The sequence below is a fragment of the Taudactylus pleione genome, unplaced genomic scaffold (assembly GCF_031769625.1).
Source record: "Taudactylus pleione unplaced genomic scaffold, aTauple2 ptg000386l, whole genome shotgun sequence".
NCBI classification, from domain to species: domain Eukaryota; kingdom Metazoa; phylum Chordata; class Amphibia; order Anura; family Myobatrachidae; genus Taudactylus; species Taudactylus pleione.
The window spans coordinates 5,875,001-5,898,774 of NW_028284787.1; the positions used below are offsets into that span (position 1 = coordinate 5,875,001).

The 23,774-nt window shown below is 44.7% G+C and overlaps 1 protein-coding gene across 2 annotated transcripts in view; it reads left to right on the top strand.

Moving 5' to 3' along the window:
* LOC148507701 (maternal DNA replication licensing factor mcm6) overlaps positions 1 to 23,774 on the top strand; it is a 188,489-nt gene that overhangs the window by 121,028 nt on the left and 43,687 nt on the right. For both annotated transcript variants that reach the window (XM_088445638.1, XM_088445637.1), the window contains exon 9: positions 11,663 to 11,804. In XM_088445638.1, the coding sequence (XP_088301764.1) occupies positions 11,663 to 11,804 (142 nt within the window). The remainder of the gene's footprint in view (positions 1 to 11,662; positions 11,805 to 23,774) is intronic.

The following is a 23,774-nucleotide window of genomic DNA, read 5'->3' on the forward strand; positions in this document are numbered from 1 at the left end:
GGAGCATTTTCCCTTCAGTTTTGTCTCCATCAAGTGAAAAGCATGCTCAATCGGATTCCGGTCAGGGGATTGACTTGGCCATTGCATAACATTCCACTTTTTAGCCTTAAAAAACTTTTTGGTTGCTTTTGCAGTATGCTTCGGGTCATTGTCCATCTGCACTGTGAAGCGCTGTCCAATGAGTTCTGAAGCATTTGACTGAATATGAGCATATAATATTGCCCGAAACACATTCATTCTGCTGCTTTTGTCAGCAGTCACAACATCAATAAATATAAGGGAACCAGTTCCATTGGCAGCCATACATGCCCACGCCATGACACTACCACCACCATGCTTCACTGATGAGGTGGTATGTTTTGGATCATGAGCAGTTCCTTTCCTTCTCCATACTCTTCTCTTCCCATCACTCTGGTACAAGTTGATCTTTGTCTCATCTGTCCATAGGATGTTGTTCCAGAACTGTAATGGCTCTTTTAGATGTTGTTTGGCAAACTCTAATCTGGTCTTCCTGTTTTTGAGGCTCACCAATGGTTTACATCTTGTGGTGAACCCTCTATATTCACTCTTGTGAAGTCTTCTCTTGATTGTTGACTTTGACACATATACACCTACCTCCTGGAGAGTGTTCTTGATTTGGCCAACTGTTGTGAAGGGGTTTTTCTTCACCAGGGAAATAATTCTTCTGTCATCCACCACAGTTGTTTTCTGTGGTCTTGCGGGTCTTTTGGTGTTGCTGAGCTCTCCGATGCGTTCTTTCTTTTTAAGAATGTTCCAAACAGTTGATTTGGCCACACCTAATGTTTTTGCTATCTCTCTGATGGGTTTGTTTGATTTTTCAGCCTAATGATGGCTTGCTTCACTGATGGTGACAGCTCTTTGGATCTCTTATTGAGAGTCGACAGCAACTGATTCCAAATGCAAATGTCACACCTAGAATCAACTCCAGACTTTTTACCTGCTTAATTGATAATGAAATAATGAGGGAATAGCCCATACCTGTCCATGAAATAGCTTTTGAGTTGATAGTCCCATTACTTTTGGCCCCTTAAAAAGTGGGAGGCACATATAGAAACCGTTGTAATTCCTACACCGTTCACCTGATTTGGATGTAATTACCCTCAAATTAAATCTGAATGTCTGCAGTTAAAGCACATCTTATTTGTTTCATTTTAAAGCCATTGTGGTGGTGAATAGAGGCCAAAATATGAAAATTCTGTCAATGGCCCAATATTTATGCACCTGACTGTAGATTTGCTGTCCATGATTGTCATAAAAAAGGTGTAGACCTTTATAGTCTTAGGGCTCTATTTATTAACATTATTTTTACTAAAATAAAGTGAAAAAGGGTGTTATCACACCTTTTCACATTATTTTAGTTTCACCTGTAGTTACTATAGGGCAATTGGAGTAGAATTAGTAAAATTCTACTCCAACCCCTAATTATCACTTATTTTTAGTAAAGCAGATCGCATTTCCCATAATTGTAATCTGACCATAGTTACTAAAAATAAATTGTAAAAAAATACCCGGGGAAGCCCTGTGATAATAACGCCACCTGGAGGTGGCGTTATGCAGGGTCTCCCCCAGTTACCAGGCTCCCACTCTGCTCTAATGGGGAGAGCAGAGGCAGGAGCCGGTACCAGTAATCACTGTGTGGTCTAAATAGACCGCAAGCTGATTGCTGTAAAAAAAAGAAAAAAAAAAAATGAAACTTACCTGAATCCAGGGACCGGTGATCGGGCCTCCGGTGATGGCTCCTCTCCGGTCAGCTGGTCTCCCACAGTGCACTGCTGCCCGGTCATCAGGTGATCGGGCCCCAGTGCAGTATGGGAGATCACCTGATCGGGAAGCCCGGAGAAGATCACCGGAGGCCAGGAGGATGCAGGTAAGTGTTATGAAGGGAGGGGGGGTCGCAGGGGGGGGAGGGGTGGTCGCGGGGGTCCACGATCGCGGGGGTGGGGCTTAGCGCCGGGGGGCAGGGCTTAGCGTCGGTGGGGGTTAGCAGCGGCTGTGGGTCGGCGCATGCGCGGGCTCTTAGTCGCGGTATTTTTTCCGAAAATACCGCGACTAGAGTGCAGATGGGATCTGCAGGGACAGAGCTTTATCGCAAGCTCTGTCCCTGCAAGGGATTTATAGTAAATCCCTGTGATATTGCCTGAATTCGCAATGCGAGTTCACTCGGTAATATCACACTACAATCCGCATTCAATATGCGGATTGTAGTAAATAGAGCCCTTAATCACTTGCAACCACTTCAGTGGACAAATACAAAATATTCACTGATCATTCCAGTTGCATATCTGGAGTCACTTTTGGGTGCTGAGTCTGTTTTTGTGGTCATCTGTACACTTGAGGACCCCAATGCCATAGAGAGAACCTAAGCAAAGCATGGACAACTTGCCTATTTGACCACTTGTGATGTGTTATCGAAGAGACAACTAATAACGCCTTGGTAATGCAACCCAAGCAAAGCAATTAGAAAGACTTGATACTTTAATATTGCTAATTCATAGACAGCAAAATCAAGACACAAATTTGAACATTCTGTTGTAAATTTGGTTCAGCAAAAACGGGTAGAATACAAGGATTTAAAACCTCCTCAAATTGTAAGTGTTCGTACACCTAGGTACCATTTCTATTTTATTGTACTTGTGGTGACAAAGGAGCAAATCTAGGTACCAAAATAATTTGATTAAAAAAAGCGGTCATCCGGTATATTTGGTACAGTTAGGATTGTGGGAAAAATAGGATAATCCAGGTACACTACTTTCCCCCCCAGAAGTGGCATCCCTCTGTGGTGTTGTGTCCCCACCCCTGCTTCTTACCCTAGGTGGTTGGGACTTCATACTGGCATTGTACCACTTGACTCTGACATGCTTGGACATTGACATAGGGGAGCAAAAGAGGACCACTTCACATGTAAGAAGCTGACCACTCCTTCCAGGCCAGCGGCCGGCATTCTGTGTAGGGTTGCCTTGGGGGCATTAGAAACATGAGGAGTGACATTCTGCTACTCATTCAATGTTTTAGGTGCCACCTGATCATTGGCATCCTAGGCAATTCTCTACATTCTCCTTTTAGAGTGGTGCTGGCCCTGTTCATAACATGGCTATTGTGTAGGTAGCATTAGCTACCAATTGTCTAGAACTGGGATAGATCTGTTTTTTTTTTTTTCCAAAAATGGGTGGCTGCTTATTGAAATATAATGTTAATCAATCATTTTAGATGATTTTTTTAATTTGTTGCAGTGTTGTCTTGCCATGGAGATGAGTGTATACAGGGCCGTAGCTAGGGTAGTGCGGCCGGTGCCATGGCACAGGGCACCACAGGTCAGAGGGCGCTGTTTGGGCCTGTCAAATTTCTGTTTATTATCATTCTTGCTTGTAGCTACCTCTTATTTCATCCCCAGCATCTCCTGGCCTCTCCTATCTCTTCCCTGGCCCTTCCCCATGAGTCCATTTCCCTTTTTTGGGTGCATTATGTCACTTTGAAAAAAGAGGGGGTTCCAATATTCTTTCTGGTACAGGGCACCAAAAAGTCTAGTTACGGCTCTGAGTGTATATGTACTATACATTACAAACAAAACTTGTTGGCTTATGTACAAGTTTTTTTTTTTAAATGGCAGGAACAAATTAGAAAGATTTGTGTGTAGTGCCAGCTCCACAAGCAATAGCCATATTTCTATTCCGTACCAAACAAAGTCTCTCCTGCACCATGATCTCCATGTCCCTGCCAGCCCTTGCATATGATGTGAGCACTTCCAATTTAATAGTTCCTGCTCCTGAGAGCGTAGTTGCTGCCATATGCGATGCAAACTTAAAGGTCCAGATGACTACCTGGTTAGAAATTATGTACAAATGTCAGTTTTGTACAGAAGATTCAATCTCTCGCATATAATACTCAGCACAGGCAGGGGAAAATAATTATACAGCATAAAATACAATGGTGTGTATTACATGCCCTGCTTCTTTAGGTATCAGAGTATTAACCAATAATGATGCATGTAATATATACCAGGTCTTGGCTAATAGGGGAACTTAATGACATTGTGAATAACACTAAGTAATAGGGATGGAAGGTCTATTGTAATGTGTTTAGCATGAGCCTGCAATTCTTTTATTCTGCCATGTGATCCTCTTTCCATTTCTCACTGGTGCCCATGATTGCCATAACAAACATAGGTTGTGATACTCACTGAACAAATGCAATAAACTTACAGGAATGTAATTTAAGTCTTTGGTGTTGGTCAACTTCCTGAAATCTGTGTTTACTTGCATATGATTTAACAAAAACATGAATCTATGTGCATTGTTTCTTTGCAATAGTGACTTATTTTTATGGTTTGTTTAACATCCATTTAAAACTCCTTATTTAATTTAAAACACAACATGCCCAAACAGATGTTGCAGTCTGTAGAAAAGGCTTTAGCCGTTCCAGCCTATGACCACAGTATTGCTAGAGTGGGCTTTTCAGATCCCTCTTTCGAATACCGGACTGCACTTGCAAACTAAAGACACCAGATCAACACCTCCCCACTGCGATAAGCAAGCGACAAAAGAACTCTGTATGGGACTCAGTCATCGTCTGGACAGCCTCTTATTAGAAGCATTGTCCTGGCTTGAATTTAATGAGAAACTGATCCATTACTTCATCTTTTACTGCTGCAAATATTGACATAAGAGATGATAGGGCAAGCATACAGTTAATACATGGGCACTTTCGTGTGAAATAGATTTGAAATACTAGACTAATGCTGCCCATTCACTACACAACATGGAAACAACAGCACAATTACGACATTGTAATCATGCTGTCGTTTCTATGTCTGTGATGTGCCTACACTGAACAAGCAGTCGTTCAGTGCAGGCTCATCAATCATCTGGTAACATGCTGAACCTGACGTTATCGTCAGGTTGACCAGCATGTTTGCCCAATGATAGATGTCCAATACTATTAGACCTTAAACTGCACGGTTTGCAGGAGATTACGAAGTGATTGGGCGATAACGACAGTTGTTATTGCTCAATCGCTAGGTTTAATCGCCTAGTGGATGGGCAGCAATATGTAATAGGCTGAGAGTTCAGCAGTAAACTCTCACATTGGTTGAGCTTAAGTCACCCATAGTTTTATAATTTTCACACCACTCTTAAGATATAACTAAATAATAAATAAAGACGCAACAACTGTATAAATTGCAAAAAGAGGTCACAGCCAAATTTATTAATACAAATTAGAATCAGAATTAAGCCTGGTGGCGAAAAAAGCAGTGCTCACTCAGTCTACAGCCCATATAAGTATTATTTACCAAACAATGGGGTCGAGTTTCCACCCCGTGCGCAAACCATCCTGGGAAGTACCACCTCCCCTTAACTAGCACAGTGCCTGTCCCTCCTTAGGATGATGACCTGGTCCTCTCATAAAGTAATGACCGACTCACCTTTCTCAAAGGGGAAATGCTAGCCAAGATCTGTTGCGCTTAATTGAGCTGCCAATGAGCACTGCTTTCTGCCACACAAACGTGGACTCTGACCACGCTTCGCCACCAAGACCCCGAAGACACCTCTAAATTATGCCAAGCACGACAAAATGGCTGTGACAAATAACTCTAAACTCTCATCTGTCAGGTGAACCCCATCTGGCCTATACAAATGCTCCTCCTCATAACGAATACGCGGATGCTTCACCACAATCCCATTCAAACCAACTATAAACCTGGACACTGCAGCATTCAACTTTCTCCTGATCCGATCTATAGCAGGCCCAGTGTGCGTACCACGCCAAAACCTTTGCGGGATGACTTCTGACCAACATAGCTTAACTTGTGGCCAATGTTCAGCAATCACCTTCATATCCCTCTTAATGGCATTGATCAACTCCACTCCTTTACTGGTACACAGATCATTACCACCTAAATGTACCACTAGACAATCCGGAACACCCCATTTACTCTCTGATTGCCACAGAAGGTCCAACAGACCACTTCACTTAAAACCTCTCAACCCGATCCAGCGGATTCCGCAAGGACCTGACCTGGCACAAGGGTGTCTACTCGCCCAGAAAACAAGAGTGTCCTACAATCCACACCCGACAATCTCTTCACATTTACAGGTTTTTTGGGGAAGTTTATAACAAAGCATTAGTAACGTAAATTCATTAACATGATTAACCAAGGCAGGGGAAACCGAGTTATTTGGGTGACCCAGATGGAGGTGAACGACACCAAACCTCTTTTTACTTTTGAGGGCAAAGGTGAAAAGAACTTCAAATTACCCCTAGCGACGGGTGACATAAGGCCCTGGGTTTCCCAAAGAACAAACTCGCAGGGACCGCCATTACTTTTGCAGCTTATCGCTTCTTATATAGCTTTTGAATGCAGAAGATTTCCACCTTCCTAAGCGTTTTATCGACTCAGCAGAATAGCCTGACTCTGCGGCACATGTTGCTGCTCCTATTCTGAATGAATGAGTGCCATATAGCTCAACTGGTAAGCCCAGAGCCACAAGGCAATCATTAAAAACACTTGTTAACTGAAACATAGATAGCGGGGAAAGATCCGCGTGCGCTAACCATTGCGTTGGTTGTAACTACCAGCCAATGCCACCAGGCATATGCACGGCTCCGGATGCGATGGGACAGAGATCCAATGCCCCCTCCCTAACTGATCTGTCTTTGATCTCTGTATCTTAATAAGAAGCAAATCTGGTTTAACTATCACATTAACCAACATAATACCTGTAGTAATGGATTTCTTATTAACAGTTGTTAACTCCCCAACCCTTAATGCCCCAAAAAATGCTAATGTAAAAGCCAAACTAAACAAACCTTCCTCAAAATCGTCTTTGTGCTATACCCGATACAGCCACTACCAAGTCCATTAGCATCCCCGTGTCAATAGGCCTACGAGAATCACTCGGCCTCAACTGTTCCTTTGCCCATCCCTTCAGTGCTTTAGAGATTACAAAAGACTTGGTAGGGCCCACCAAACCATTTAAACGAGCAAAATATGAAATTCCTGCCAAAGCGCCCGACATGGATGAATTTGAACAGCCGCTCTCATGCCAACGCCAGACGAACTCTAACATCAAATCCTGAATGCTCTTACCCTCTCGCGAATGGGCAGCAATGAAAGCCTGCCATTCGCTCCAAGCCGCAGCGTAGGATCTCAAAGTACCAGGAGCCAGTGCTTTTAAAGCAAGTCCTATAATGCCGGCCTTATGATCTGCCAAACATAATCCGGACAAGACAAACCATGAACTGCCGCAGACGGCGCAAGTGCTCTAAATCTTTCCCATTGAAAACGAGAACACGTCCGCAATCCCATTCTCAACTCCAGGAACATGCTTAGCCATAAAATCAATATTCATAGACAGACAAACAGAAACCAAATGCCTAAGAAGCCTTATCACTTGCTGGCAAACTGACCTTTGATTATTGATGGCCTGTACTACCCCCAGGTTATCACACCAAAATATGATTCTATGATTACTAAGCATTAGAGCCCAAATCTCAACTACTACCACAATGGGAAACAGCTCTAGCAGGAGTAAATTGCCAGTCAAACCTTCAACGTGCCACGATTCTGGCCAAGCTTCCGCGCACCATTCTCCCTCGAACGCCCCAAAGCCCATAGATCCTGACGCATCTGTATACAGCTGCAAATCATTAGCTACTGGCGGTGGCAGCCAAATTTGTACCCCGTTAAATTTGCATAAAAAATGTAACCAAACCTTGAAGTAATCTTTCATTTCTTCAGACAGGCGAATCATGTAATGGGGCTTTTTAACACTTGCTGAAGCTCGCTCTAACCTCCTGCAAAAAACCTTGCCCATTGGGATGACTCTACACGCGAAGTTAAGTAAACCTAGCAAAGACTGCAGCTGCTTCAAAGAAACTTTTTTAGCTGAAACTAAACTTAACAATAATCACTAAGTTTCTGCACTTTATCACATGGTAATCTGCAAAGTCCCAAATCAGTATCGACTTCAATACCTAGATAAGACAATCTATTAATCGGCCCTTCCGTCTTTTCTGAGCGATGGGGACTCCCAACACCGAGAAAAAGCCTGCACCGAAAAAAGCTCACTGCACACATCACTATTACTTGGCCCTATTAATAAAAAGTCGTCTAAGTAATGTGCGACACCCGACTGACTTGTACCCGCCTGAATACACCACTATAAGAAGGAGCTAAAACACTCAAAAAAGGAGCATGAAATAGAACAGCCCATAGGTAGACATTTGTCTACATAGTATGAACTGCCCACTTTAAAACCCATATAACGGAAGGAATCAGGATGTAGGGGAAGCAACCTAAAGGCAGACTCAATATCTATCTTGGCTAACAAAGCCCCCTTCCCAAATCCCTGCACTATACTAAGGGCATCCTCGAATGATTGGTAAGTGACGCTGCAATCCGCTGGATCTAAAGCGTCATTCACCGAACTACCCTCCGGGTAAGACAGGTGCTGAATTAACCTGAATTTCCCAGGATCCTTTGTTGGTACCACACCAAGAGGTGAAATACAAAGGTTATTTAATGGATGAGAGGTAAAAGGACCACACATCCTACCCAAACTAACCTCTAAATTAATTTTCTCTGCTATCACCTCTGGGAAGTCCCTAGCTGATTTCAAGTTCCTTTTGGCCAGTACTAAAACCGGTCTTACTAACGGCAGCCTAAATACTTCTTTAAAACCCTGAAATAAATTCTTAAGAGGATAATGGCTTAACCAACGCTCTAAAACTTTAACATTAATCGGAGACTCAGCATTACTTAGTTAGGGTGCTGGTCTCCTTTCCCCCCTGCGTGACCCCCGGGACGACTGCATTGCTTTGACGGGTGATTTCCCCTGCAGAGAATGCAGACATATCTATAACAGCAGCTTGTCCCTCTAGCGCATTGCGAGTTGTTAAACACAACACTTTCCTCTACCTGCTGTGTTGAAACCTGGTCGCGCCACAAAGGGCTGCTTACGCCCCACAGGCGCTTCGTTAGTAGGCCGCGTATGCTGCGTAACCTCTAACCACACTTAAACGTCCTTAAAACCAAAATTAAATTTTTTTTTCACCATCTTGCTTTTTTCTAAAAAAAAGCTCGTCATATTGCCTCCATACATTAACCCTAGCAGAAACATACATGCCCTGCACTAGATGTAAATATTTTAATACATTTAAGCACTCAGCTGGTCGGGTTTCTATATAACAGGCTGCGAAAACATAAATACCAGAAAGCCAGTTCTGGTAACTCCTCCTAGCCTCCTCTGCTGCCGAACCCCCAGACTTAGCTAAGTCCAATGCTTTTTTAGCGTCATGCGTGATTGAAAACATATCTACATAACGACCCTTTCTTATACGCTCCCTAACCTTAGATCTAACCCCCTCTCAAAATAGCTGTATTGGAGCAATGAACCGCATCCCCTGACTCATTCGGAGCAGAGCTGGCCATGCTACCTGCCCTTTTAGGGCTCTTGCCCTTGCCTTTTAACTGCTGCACAAAATACTTCATCAGCTTTGGTTTTTCTGCGGAGCTAGAAGAATCAGAAGATTCCTCCGATTGCGACAATTGAGTGCTAACCTTAGACATTGTTTTTCTCACCTGCTCCTGATGTGGAAGGAACCACCGGCTTGACCGCAGATGAAGAGGCCTGTCCCTCGTCCTGTCTCTCGCTGCGCGGCATGCCCACCGCACTTTGACCCATCGATAACTGATCCTCAGCGACCATACAAGTGGATGCCGACACAGCCATTGCTGAATGAACAGAAGGAGCCTGCGAACTCAAAACAGCAGTATTAGGGCCTACTACATCTAAAACATTTGCATCGACTAACGGCACCGACATAATCTGCGGCGTTGGAGAAGCCGGGGGCTGCGCTGGTGGTGCCTGCCTGGGAATGGGGGGCAAAGCTGGTGGAGGAGCAAGTGGAAGGGGGGGTTGCAACATCTGCTGCTGACTAGCCTGATGCCCATGCATATAATGCACCTGCTGTGCATGTGGATTAAACGGCACAGGAGCCGCAACATAATGTTGGGGAAATTGACCGGCTCCTTGAATAAATTGAGGGGGGCAAAACTGTTGAATAGGCCCTGTAAATTGTGGTTGTAGTGGCTGATGTCCCGAACCTTGATTAAACTAAGGGGGCCAATAGAAACCCTGCACAGGCATCCCCCCTTGGGCAAAATCTAATGCTTGTATCCCACCCTGATTATTTACTGCAGCCAATGGAGAGGGAATCATAGGGGCAACAAAATTGGAAAACTGGGTCCCTCCATGTGGGGTAACTAGCCTGCGCAAGGAGCCCATACCCGGTGAAGCCTGACAGCTACCTACTTGACCCATTAACTGTCCCCTGGGAGAGGAATGCACACTGCTGCTTGGGGATGTGACCGCAACCCCAGCTATTAGAGCCATGGGGGGGAACCTGAAGAGGTTAAAACCTCTTTTTCACTTAAAATCGCGCCCGCGTCCTGGTTGGTGGGGCTTATCGGCGGGGCTGCCTGTCTGTCCCCTCCGGCGCTGGTAATGGATACCTGCGACTGGGGGGTGCCTGTAGCTCCTGCCACTCCCCTCCCCAGCCATGCTTGCAGGCTGGAAGGAGAGGGAGACGGTGGGGGGTGTCCGGAGCCATGAACCGCCGGGGCGGCTGGTAGGGAGCGGGATCCGGTGCGCGCTGAAGACAGGCGCGCGCCGTGGGTAACAGAAGAGGCAGCAGCGACCGTTAATGGTCTTGCTGCCTCAACCAAGTGGTAGGGAGGTGGGGCGCTGTGGCGTGGACGGGGCATGGGAAACAGAGTTACCACAAGGTAAGCCGGCAGGAGGAAAAAACGGGAGGGAGGGAGATGCTGAAGGATGCAGGAAAGGGGGGGGTGTTGAGAAGGATTAATTACAATGGGCAGAAATTGAAATTAGGAATTGAATAAGTGAAGGACAAATTATAATTAGCTAAAACAATATAAGGAGTATGTATGAGTACAGAAAGAATAAGCACAGTATATCAATGGAAACAGGTACTTATCCCACTGGATCACAATCTAAACCCCTCCTCCAGTCTTTAAATAGTAATGCTAAACCCCGCCTAAACGGAGCAGCTAATAGGATAGCCATTTTGATAACCATAAACACAAACCATAACCTGTCAACATCAAACCAGCTCAAACTAGTTTTGTTCCACTAAAAAACAGTGTGCTTATATCCTCTCAAGCTTATACAAGCATTCGAGTATTTGTATCATCAAAATGGAAAAACATCTGGATGAGAATTTAAATTGTGAGTTTTGATTCTAAAATCATGCGAGTTTAAAAAGTGTGAGCGTTTACTGCTAAACTCTCATTTTCTAAATTCTCACCTATTATATTTGGTCTTCTGTGTACATTACACATGTATGTAAATGCACAAAAAAGTCTCAATGTTCTTTTATGTGTTGGTCATCAAAATATAGCTATATAGCTGAAATTTATAAGTGGCAGAAATTGTATCAATATTTTCACAATTTTGATGGTTAAAAATGTAAAGAACTGTTCAGTGATACAGAAAGTCACACTTGCAGTGGGCATAGTTTTTTTTAAAGATTATTTTTCTCTGTTTGGTCACTATAGGATTTGAATTGTATTCTGATCTTTGTTTTACATTTCTCGACCTTAGAATGTGTATTTCCATTGCAGGCATGTGGAAGAATTCAGCCCTCGAGCGGTGTATACTAGTGGAAAAGCTAGCAGTGCTGCAGGTTTAACTGCTGCTGTTGTAAAGGATGAAGAATCACATGAGTTTGTGATTGAAGCAGGAGCTTTGATGCTTGCAGATAATGTATATATTTCCAATATTACAGTTTTTATATTACATATGTGGTATGCTGAGTATTTTAATATGACTATTTTAACTGTTAACAATTGGGAGATAATTCTTCAAACAGCCTGTAAAGTGACAGCAGCTGATTGGTTGGTACTTTATCCCCGTCCACTTTTTCTATCCAAGGTGAAGTACATAGACCCCCACATACTAAAATATAATCTGTTGGGCAGTTCTAGCATCATGGTCACATTTATACACAAGATCTCACTGGATGATGCCCAAATTAATTTATTTTTTCTTAATTTCCATGTGGGGATAAAAACAAACTCCTTTCTTTTTAAGCTAAAAAGTTATGGTAAATTTGTTTCTTTTTTTTGACCACTTCTTTATTTCAGATGAATGCAATACATTCATGAATGCAAAGTTTTTTTAGAATTCTTCAATGATCAATCCATTAAGGGACAATAAAAATGTGATCTATAAATTTAATCTACTGTAGGCTTGCCTGAAAACCAAGAAGGGTACTTTAAAAGCATTAGATATTTTGGTTCTCTTTATCTAAAAGTTTTTTTCTTTTTACTGCCCTTGAATTGCATTTACGGTTTGCTAGAGCATAAACACAAGAAGTTGCATGAAGATTGTAGTGTTGTGAATTGTATGAAATTTATTAAGTTAAGATTAACACTTTGTGTTACTACAGATTGGGACTATTTAATGACCTCATGCAATGTGCACAAAGTACAGTAACCAACTGTTTTCTTAAATGAAGAGCCATGTTAGTAACTCTTGCTATACTTTAATGCAACCACTATTTTAGGAGATTCTTTGTGAACTGGTCATTTGTTAGCTTTTGAGATAAGGACATGGACCAGATACGATCTAAAATTGTATCCTCTTCCCAAACATCCCTTAAACTTATTTAATGCAAATCTTTTTATCCTGTAGATGAAGTTTCTGCCCTCTTCTCATCTCGCTCTGCAAAATTCACTCAACCCAATTGCGGTTGTTTGCTATGGCTGTGTTTGTCCCAGGCTTAGGAAGTATTTATCTCTCCATCTTCACTAGTATCTTTCCATTATTATTCAGTCTTGCAGCGATTGCTCCTATTCTGGGAAAAAAATGTTCTGACCGTCTCACATTGCTGTCCCTGGCTGCTTGGGATGCTTTCATATACTACTACCTCACACAGTTCTGTTGCTCATGCAAGCTACTCACCACACTGCAGACTACACTGAACAAGGTTAGAATGATTTGATCACTGCCAGAGCCGTAACTAGACTTTTTGGTGCCATGTGCCAAAAAGAGCATTGGCGCCCCCCTCATTTTTCAAAGGGACATAATGCACCCAAAAGAGGGCTATGGCCTCATGGGAAAGGGCCAGGGAAGAGATCGGAGAGGTCAGGAGATGCTGGAGGTGAAATAAGAGGAAGCTACAAGTGAGAATGATAATAAACAGAAATTTGACAGGCCCAAACAACGCCCCCTGACCTGTGGTGCCCTGTGCGATGGCACTGGTCGCACTACCCTAGCTACGGCCCTGATCACTGCTATACCTAAATGCCACTGTTCTGCATTTCACACTGTTGATCACTTATAATACAAATGATAAATGCCATAGGTTCATTCTACCTTTCTGAGTTTATCCAGTGTTTTGTATTTCTGGATTCACCAGTAATTTGCATTAGTAGGAATAGTACATCTATCAGAATTATGTCCTTTGTTCTTCTCAAGCTTTTACCACTTCATTTGGAAATCGAATAAGCTCCTTTTTAGCTTTCAGAATTGTCTATAATAACACTTTTATCTATACTCCCAGATACAGTATGTCAGTAGCTGTGTTGGTTTATATTATGTAAATTTTGGACTATATTTATGAAGAGACTGCTTTTGTAAGCCACTAACATTAAGCACACCAGTCTTTACTCTTTACACTTAATGTTACCGCTGCTTCAGTTTCACCTCAAACCCGCTGAAAACTGGCTCATAAATATAGCCCTTCATCTTTGATTCCCTTTGCCCTCACTTCAACCTCAATCTGTCAAGCATTGAGTTATTAATATTTCAACCAGCCAACAGAAGCAATGCTACTATATATGTTAACATATACCTTGCACCTCAAGCTTGCTGTTGCGCTGTAATCTTTTACTTTGAACTCTTATCTTACAAAAAGCCGTCTGTCTACAAATCCTGTTTCATGCATGTAAGCAACCTCTCCAGTATAAGTGCATATTGCACACAGGCATTTCAAAAGTTTTTAAATTAGTGCACCCCTCTCCTGCATTGTTATTGCAAATTCTTTTATTGCTGGTCTTCTAACCAGATCTTTACTCCAACCCATTATGAACCTAGTAGCTAGTGTAGATTAATTTTAATTTGCCAAAGTTCTAATGTTTGCTGTGCCAGTTTCTACATCGGTTGTCTGATTTTTTTTCAGGGTCCAAACTAAAATAATTCGAACCTACAAATTCAACCGGACTAGCCTAGGGTAAATCCTACTATAGTCTGCCAGGACCCAAATCTTCCTATATAGTGACAATATTGAGAGGTGCCGGCTCCCAGCTCTTTGAGCGACGTGCAATGGGAGAGCACCCTATGTTGTCTCCTTACGCAGCAGCACTCTCACCCTGGATTGACTGATGTGAGACATTTGACTCTTATGAGCTACCACCCAGCTACAGCTTCATTCTCCATAGAGGAAGAATATGCTCCTAAAGAGTCTCCATAACGGAGAGACTGCACTATTAAGGCTAGTGACTGTTATGAGCCGCCGCTGTAGCTGATTACAGGCACGGGTCCCAGCTGTTGCTAGGCAGCCAAAACCACGTCTCCATAACTGCTAGGGTTGCTGGGCAACCAGGGGAGGCTGAGAGCAGACCTTGGCGGGATGTCGTCTGCCCAATTTAGCTGTTAAGGGGATGAACAGGCTTGGTGTAGGTCTTTGTTAGAAGGGGATCCAGCCCTGCATAGTTTGCCAGTGATAGTTTTTGCATACAAGTGAAAGCCTCTGGTCTGATCCTGATTTTCTTATATTGGTGACTTTCCGGCATTTGCCTTGTTTGGTCTGTGTATTGGAGTCCTCCAGTCTGTTTGGAACCAGTATCTTGTTCTACTAACCATGAGCTATTGCATATTTACAGCATCAGCATTTCTTTAGTGCATTTGCCATCTGCAAGCTGTTATATCCTGCTCAAACTGTATTACCACCTCTGCTATAACACTGATTGTTACTACACCTGCTATTCAGTACCATCTGAAAGTTGTTATATCCTGCTAAAGTGTGTTACAATCTCTATTTCAATTATTGTTTTTACATCTGAAATCAAGTGATTGAAATCCTTGCCATGGTGGTTGTTGCAAGCTGCATCTTATGTATTCAGTGTTTACCATCTGCTATTTTATATGATCAAATCTTGCGCTGGGGTGGTTCTACAGGTGCATCTGCGTTTTATCTGCCTGTATATGAACAGAATTATACTACTCCAGACAATTTATCCTGCGATCACCAGAGTGTTGTAGAAGTCCCTCCTTCCTGAGTTTAAGACCTGGTGGCATCCTAAGTACCAGTGAGTGTGTTGCACTCTAAAGGAACAGGTGGCTGTTACAGGCAGAAGACCTCTGTAGTGTGGCTCTAGGGGTCTTATACAAATACAGTTGTGTTTCATAACACTCTGCATACACTATGATCAGCCATATTAAAACCGCCTGCCTTCTGTCCCCAGCATGCTACCAAACCCGCTTTGACCCATTGAGGCATGGACTCCACAAGACCTCTGGAGGTGCCAATTAGTATCTGGCACCATCAGATCCTCTAAGTCTTGTAAGTTTTCAGATGAGGCTTCCATGACTCGGACTTGCTTTTCCTGCACATCCCACAGATGCTTGATTGGATGGAGATTTCGGATATTTGGATGCCAAGTCAACACCTTGAACTCTGTCTGCTCCCTCACACCATTCATGCACAAATTTTGTAGTGTGGCAGGGCACATTATCCTGCTGAAAGAAACCATTGCCATCAGGGAATACTGTTGCCATGAAGGGGTGTACTTGATCTGCAACAATGTTAAGGTAGTTGGTACTGTATGTGTAAAAGTAACATCCACATGAAAAGACCCAAGGATTCACAGCTGAACATTGCTGAGATAATCACACTGCACCAGGATGCATTATGGGAATAAGGCATGCTGGCAGAGGCAATCTCTCATCCGTCCTTATGATGCAAAAGAAAGCAAGATTCACCAGACCACGCCACCTTGTTCCATTGCTCCATGGTCAAGGTCTGATGCTCATGTGTCCATTGTAGGTGCTTACGGCAATGGGCAGGGTTCAGCATGGGCACCTTGACCTGTCTGCAACAATGCTGCAAGCTGCGATGCACTGTGTGTTCTGACACCTATCATAGCCAACAATAACTTTTTCAGCAATTTGTACTACAGTATCTCTTCTGTGAGATTGGACCAGATGAGCTAGCCTTCGCTCCCCACATGCATCAATGTGCCTTGGATGCCCATGACCCTGTCACTGGTTTACTAGTTGTTCTTCCTTGGACCACTTTTGGTAGGTATGGACAACTGCATAGAGGGAACACCCCACAAGACAAGCCGTTCTGGAGATGCTCTGACCCAGTCATCTAGCATCGCAATTTGGCCCTTGTCAAAGTTGCTCAGATCATTATGCTTGCCCTTTATTCATTCTTCTATCACATCAACTTTAAGAACAGAGTGTTCACTTGCTGCCTAATACATTCCACCCCTTGACAGGTGCCATTGCAATGAAATAATCAATGTTTACTTCACCTGTCAGTAGTTTTAATGTTATGGCCGATGGGTGTATATGTAAGAGGTAGTGCAGTGCCTGATGCCGTGTAGGTGTATTTCCATTTCTTACCTTGCGTCGCACCCTCACCTTCAGGCCGTGTGTTGAACGGACGGTCCTGGAACTCCCGAATAGAACATGGACACAATGACCTAGGAGAAAGGAGACTATGTGAGTGCCGTCCCTCCTCACGTCGACGACACGTCCTACCGAACCGAGGGATAAATTCAGGTTTTAAGTGAAGATTATCATTGGCTCTTTTGGCCTCAGATCCCAAATATTCACCTAGCTGTACTCACGCACCAGGTGAAGATCCGTCCTTGCACCGGGTTGCAAGGTTCACCGTCCTCCCAGAAGGAAGGATAGGTAGTGACAAACAAACAGGGAGAGACCGTACACACAGATATTTCTCACCGTGTCCACTCTTGCTCTTCGTCCGCTCACTTGCCTACAGGTCCCTGTAAGGAGATACACAACACAGCCGTGCAGGGCCTAAACCTATGTCAAGCAACTACACATACTAAAACGACATAGCCCTCAACCTACAGTGTGTGTAGTGTGACATGTATAACAATAACTAAACTAAGAGCAAAACACGGTGCTGTCCCTTTAAATGCCTGCTACCTACCTATCCAGAGCTGGCCAGCTCCTCTTCTCAGTGACTGGGGAAAACACTACTTCATTGGTGGGAGCCAGATAGCTCTCCACCACTGCTCACACCTCTAATCATCTATGCGGGGCTACCTTTCTATATGAGTGGCACACCTAATGGGCTCAGGGCCCTGGGCCTAACGCACAGGGTCTTACCAGCAGCTCAGGGCTTATGCTGCAGGGTACACATGGGACTTGGGCCTACTGCCCAGAGTCCTCTTTCCAAAACGTGGCTCAGGCCTATGGGCCTGCCTAATGATGGGGCTTACTATATAGGGCCTAGTGCCCTCCTATATGGGTACAGGCCTATGCCTGCTTTATGGCCACGGGCCTGGTGCCCACCTACTTTATTGAATAGTGGCCTGGGCCTAGTACCCAGGCCACTTACACCTAATTGAGGGGAAATCCTTGGGTCTTGTGCCCACCTATTTGCGCACGGGCCTAGTGCCCGACAATGCCCTACGGGCCTAGTGCCTGACAACCCTGGTGGTCTAGGGAGGGGGTATAAGGTAGGCCTCACGGAGGGCCTACCTGCTCCGTTGGAAGAGGCTGCCAGGGGGAACTTCATGAAACTCTTTTACTTCCCTCCCCCGCATTCTTCGGCCGCTGTCCCATCCCGGCCAGTGGCACTGCCTCTTCTTTTCTTCTTCCAGTCAGCGCCACCTGTCTTATCTCTTGACAGCGGAGTCTCCGCCCTTGTTGATGCAACGATCTTCCGCTCTTTGGGAGGTCTTCTCTCCTCCCTCTCCGCCACCGACCTGCCTTTTCCCGCTCGCCGCCGTCTAATACAAGACTGCGCGAGTGGGTGGGGCTATGATGCGGCAAGCCGCAATTGGCTCATCGCGTCCGCCTCCTATTGGCTGCTGGCCCGCAAGCCGGGTTTGGTTCACGGCCAGAGCAAAATATCCACCGCACGGAGAGCCGCGCCTGACGCCCCCTGACTGGCGCCGGGAACAGCCGCTTCTTGGCTTCCGGGCACCAAGCTCCGCTGAGCTTGCGCCCGAAGCCAAGTTTCTCCCTGCGCCACAGTACCGCCAGCACTGGTGAAAGGGACTAGGTGGTCCCTTCACCAGGTGCCCGCGGCGTCTGCACCGACGCCGGGGACATCACTGTCCTAGCGCCGGCAATGGATGTGTCCCGCAGAGGACACATCCCCTGTGCCGATGCTGGGATCAGCCACTTGATCCCAGCATGGCTCTCCACATATATGCCAGTGTGTGCATACCCCACAGCATGCATGCACAAAGGTGTGTGCTCACCTTTGTTCACACATCACCTGTGCTTCTTAATATGTAACTGACTGGATCTAGTACATCCATTGTATATGTGCACTGTGCACCTGTTCTACATACCGGCTGCATTAACCCTGTGTCCTCCTGCAAACCTGTTCTGCCTAGTAAATAAACCAAAGATCTTGTTATCTATTGTTTGGACTTCCCTCCATCACACATTGCTGGTACATATCAACACCTATAGGATTTGCAAATATCATTGACTAATGCTGCTGCAATGTTGTCAGTGGAAAGGAAACTCTACTAAAAACATTGCAAAATCATTACCTGACATCTGTGACACTCAAAGGGCAGGGAGCCTGGTGCCTCTCGGAAGATCTAAAGCACCATGGAAGCAAGTGCCTGACTTATAAAGGAATGGAGGGGCAGACAGGTGAGCAGACTGGGTGGGCTGTTTCCAATGCAGCACACAGAGACCCCGGACAATACCTTAGCACACAACAAAGATAAAATTTTTATAATGATATTGTGCTTTATGTTGTGATAGTTTATGAAGAGCCAGTGTGTTTAAGACACTATTTTTAGCTGTGGAGGAATGCTGTAGAGCATTATCTCCCCAACAGATTATGTAATATTACTTCAGCAATAGGCAACAACTATGTGCTGTCCAATGGTAAATTATGGCACTGGAAGCGCTATGGACTAGATGGGCCTAGTCACTGTCTGCGCCATGGACTAGATTGGCATAGCAACTGACTGCGCCGTGGACTTGATGGGCTTAATCACTGCAGTACCCCCTTACCAATAGGTATTCTGTACAATTAATAATGCATTCAATTATGTATCTATCCTTGACTTCCAGTTAAAAGAATACAGGGGCTAAAAATATTTGCCAACCAAAATGATTCCCCTAGCATAGGTAAAGTTTGTTGACTAATTAAAAAAATAAATTGGTGGGATGCATGTAAGTACTAGCACTTTTTGCCAAGTTTCTGACAAACATTAGCTCTGGTGTATATGTGTACATGTAGTAGGGAATATAGATTGTAAGATCCACTGGGGCCGGGACTGATTTGACTAAGTATTCTCTGTAAAGCGCTGCATAAGGCGTGTACTATATAAAGAAAATATACTCTAGCCATCTACTAACTGCAAAACCAACACAGTTGTATGACTGCAATGGATAAAGACTCTTTCCCATTGCATATTTGTCATTATCTACCTTCTTTGTTTGGCTGAAAACTTTATTAAGAGTCCCAAATATACAGTACCTTAAAGGGTGCATATTTAAAGCTTCCAGACTATAGATGTGCATGTGTGTCTACGTATATGTGTGTGTGTGTGTGTGTGTTTATATATATATATATATATATATATATATATATATATATATATATTAGGGGTGTGCACCGGCCACTTTTCGTGTTTTGAATCTGGATCTTTCTTCGTGTTTTGGATCTGGATTGGTTTTGCCAAAACCACCCTTCTGTGTTTTGGGTTCTGGGTTTTGTGTTTTGGATCTGTATTTTTTTGAAAAAAAGCATAAAAACAGCTAACATCACAGAATATGTAGGTTTTTCTGCTCCTATGCTATTATTAACCTCAATAACCTTAATTTCCACTCATTTCCAGTCTATTCTGAACACCTCACACCTCACATTAGTGTTTTTTTGTCCAAAAGGTTGCACCGAGGTAGCTGGATGACTAATTCATTTTGATGAACATCATCTTCTCCACATTCTGTGGAAGCAACCTCCTACACCTTTCGCTGACAAGGTTCCCGGCTGCACTAAACACTCTTTTGGAGTACACACTGGAGGGGGGGCAACTCAGGTAAAATAGAGCCAGTTTGTACAGGGGCCTCCAAATTGCCTCTTTTTCCTGCCAGTACAGGTATGGACTGTCTGACATGCCTACTTGGATGCTGTAACTGATGTAATCCTCCACCATTCTGTCAATGGTGACAGTATCATATGCAGTGACAGTAGACATGTCAGAAATTGTTGCCAGGTCCTTCAGTCCGGACCAGATGTCCAAACTTGGTCCTGCCTGCCCTGCATCACCGCCAGCGGGTTGCTTAGGATACCTAAGTTTTTTCCTGGCAGCCCCAGTTGCGGGAGAAAATGAAGAAGGAGCTGTTGACGTGTCACGTTCCGCTTCAGCTGACAGTGTGTTCACCAGCAGGTCTTTGCACCTCTGCAGGCTTGTGTCAGCCAGAAAGAGAGACACCACATAGACTTTAAACCTAGGATTGAGCACGGTGGCCAAAATGTAGTGGTCTGATTTCAACAGATTGACCACCCTGGAATCCTGGCAAAGCGAATGAAGGGCTTCATCCACAAGTCCCACATGCCGAGCGGAATCGCTCCATCTTAGCTCCTCCTTCACTTTCTCCAGCTGCTTCTGCAAAAGCCTGATGAGGGGAATGACCTCACTCAAGCCGGCAGTGTCTGAACTGACTTCACGTGTGGCAAGTTCGAAGGGCTGGAGAACCTTGCACAACACTGAAATCATTCTCCACTGCACTTGAGTCAGGTGCATACCCCCTCCTTTGCCTATGTCATAGGTGGATGTATAGGCTTGAATGGCCTTTTGCTGCTCGTCCATCCTCTGAAGCATATAGAGGGTTGAGTTCCACCGCGTCACAACCTCTTGCTTCAGGTGATGGTGGGGCAGGTTCAAGAGTGTTTGCTGGCGCTCCAGTCTTCGGCATGTAGTCGCTGAATGGCGAAAGTGGGCAGAAATTTTTCGGGCCACCCAAAGCGTCTCCTGCACGCCCCTGTCGCTTTTCAGAAAATTCTGCACCACCAAGTTTATTGTGTGAGCAAAACATGGGACGTGCTGGAATTTGCCCAGATGTAATGCCCGCACAATATTGGTGGCGTTGTCAGATATCACAAATCCCCAGGAGAGTCTAAGTGGGGTAAGCCACTGGGCGATGATTTCCCTCAGTTTCTCTAAGAGGTTGTCGGCGGTGTGCCTCTTACTGAAACCGGTGATACACAGCGTAGCCTGCCTTGGAACGAGCTGGCGTTTCTGAGATTCTGCGACTGGTGACACTGCTGCTGTTGCTGCGTAAGGTGATACATCTACCCAGTGGGCTGTCACAGTCATATAGTCCTTAGTCTGCCCTGTTCCACTTGTCCACATGTCCGTGGTTAAGTGGACATTGGGTACAACGCCATTTTTCAGGACACTGAGGACTCTTTTTCTGACGTTTCTGTACAGTCTCGGTATCGCCTGCCTAGTGAAGTGGAATCTAGACGGGATTTGGAACCGGGGACACACTACCTCCATCAATTGTCTAAATCCCACTGTACTAATGGCGGATACCGGACGCACGTCTAACACCAACATAGCAGTCAAGGCCTCAGTTATACGTTTTGCTTCAGGATGACTGCTGTCGTACTTCATCCTCCTCGCTAAGGACTGTTGGAGGGTCAATTGTTTAGTAAAAGTAGTGGTGTTCCTACTTCCTCTCTGGGATGATGAACGACTCCCAGCAGCAGCAGCGGCAGCAGGAGGCGTAGCAATGCAGGATCCTCCGGAGGAATCCGGGATAGGAGAGTCAGTCATGCCAGTGACATGGCCTGCAGGAAATTGATGAGGAGGGAGTTGACGGTGTGGTTTGCAGGCGCTTGGATACAACAGGACAACAGGATTTAGGTGTCCCTGGACTGCTTACGGTCTTAGCCAAAGTTTCTGAACTTGACAGTAACTTATTATGAACGTGCTGCAGGTGCCGTATAAGGGAGGATGTTCCTAGGTGGTTAACATCCCTACCCCTACTTATTCCACCTTTACATAAGGTACATATGGCAAGACAGTTGTTGTCCGGATTTGGATAGAAATATTGCCAGACCAAAGAGGTGGAATGTTTGGTCATCTGCCCAGGCATGACCGTGATGGGCTTTTTCATCCCACGGACAACAACTGTCTCCCCCGGAGCCTGATTAAACAAACCACATCACCATCAGAATCCTCCTTGCCAACTTCCTCCTCAGCGCCAGCTACTCCAGTATCCTCATCCTGTTGTACTTCAACAGTGACATCTTCAATTTGCATATCAGCAAGTGGACTGTGGGTGCTCCTTTCAGCACTTGCAGGGGGCGTGCAAATGGTGGAAAGAGCCACCTCTTCCCATCCAGTGCTGGGAAGGTCAGGCATCGCAACCACCACCACACTTGGACTCTCCTTGGGGATTTGTGATATCTTCTTAGAACGCACAGTTCTTCACTGTGCTTTTGCTAGCTTAACTCTTTTAATTTTTTGAGTGGGAGGAGGGCTTCCATCGTCATGTGAAACTGAACCACTAGTCATGAACATACTAGGGATCGACCTTAGCCGTTCCTTGCCACTCCGTGTCGTAAATGACATATTGGCAAGTTTACGTTTCTCTTCAGCTGATTTAAATGTTTTTTTCAAGGTCATTTTCCTGAACTTTGTCATTTGGGATTGTATGTGCCCTCTATTATGACATTGGGCATCGGCCTTGGCAGACGACGTTGATGGCATGTTATCGTCTATGTCATGACTAGTGGCAGCAGCTTCAGCACTAGGAGGAAGTGGTTCTTGATCTTTCTCTATTTTATTTTTATCGGAGAAAGTTGGGTCCTCCATTTATGTTATATCGATTTGATATATACGTGCGGCTAAACAAAGAAAATATTTTTTTATTTTTGCTGGAGAGTAGTGCACTTTGTGGGTTACACCAGCCTTTAAGAAATGAGCCAGCCGGCTCTTTACTTATGGGACACAGGCGCATGCTTGGCGCTGCTCCTTTGTTGATGCACGTGCGGCTACTGCGCACACAATTCACAAACACAGAAAATATATATTTTTTTGGTTTGGAGTGTACTTTGGGGGTTACAGCACCCTTTAACGGTCAAGCCAGCCGGCCCTTTACTTATGACACAGGCGCACGCTTGCCACTACTTTGTTGATGCACATGCGGCTACTGCGCACACAATTCACAAACACAGAAAATATATATTTTTTTGGTTTGGAGTGTACTTTGGGAGTTACAGCACCCTTTAACGGTTAAGCCAGCCGGCCCTTTACTTATGACACAGGCGCACGCTTGGCACTACTATGTTGATGCACGTGCGGCTACTGCGCACACAATTCACAAACACACAAAAAATATTATTTTTTTTAGCACTTGGGGGGAGCACCCCTGATGGACAGAGCACCCCCTGGACAACACTACAGCACCCCTTTAGGACTGGGACACTGCACAGGACTTTGGAGTGGACACAGCCCCTATGGAGAACTGACTGCACAACACAGT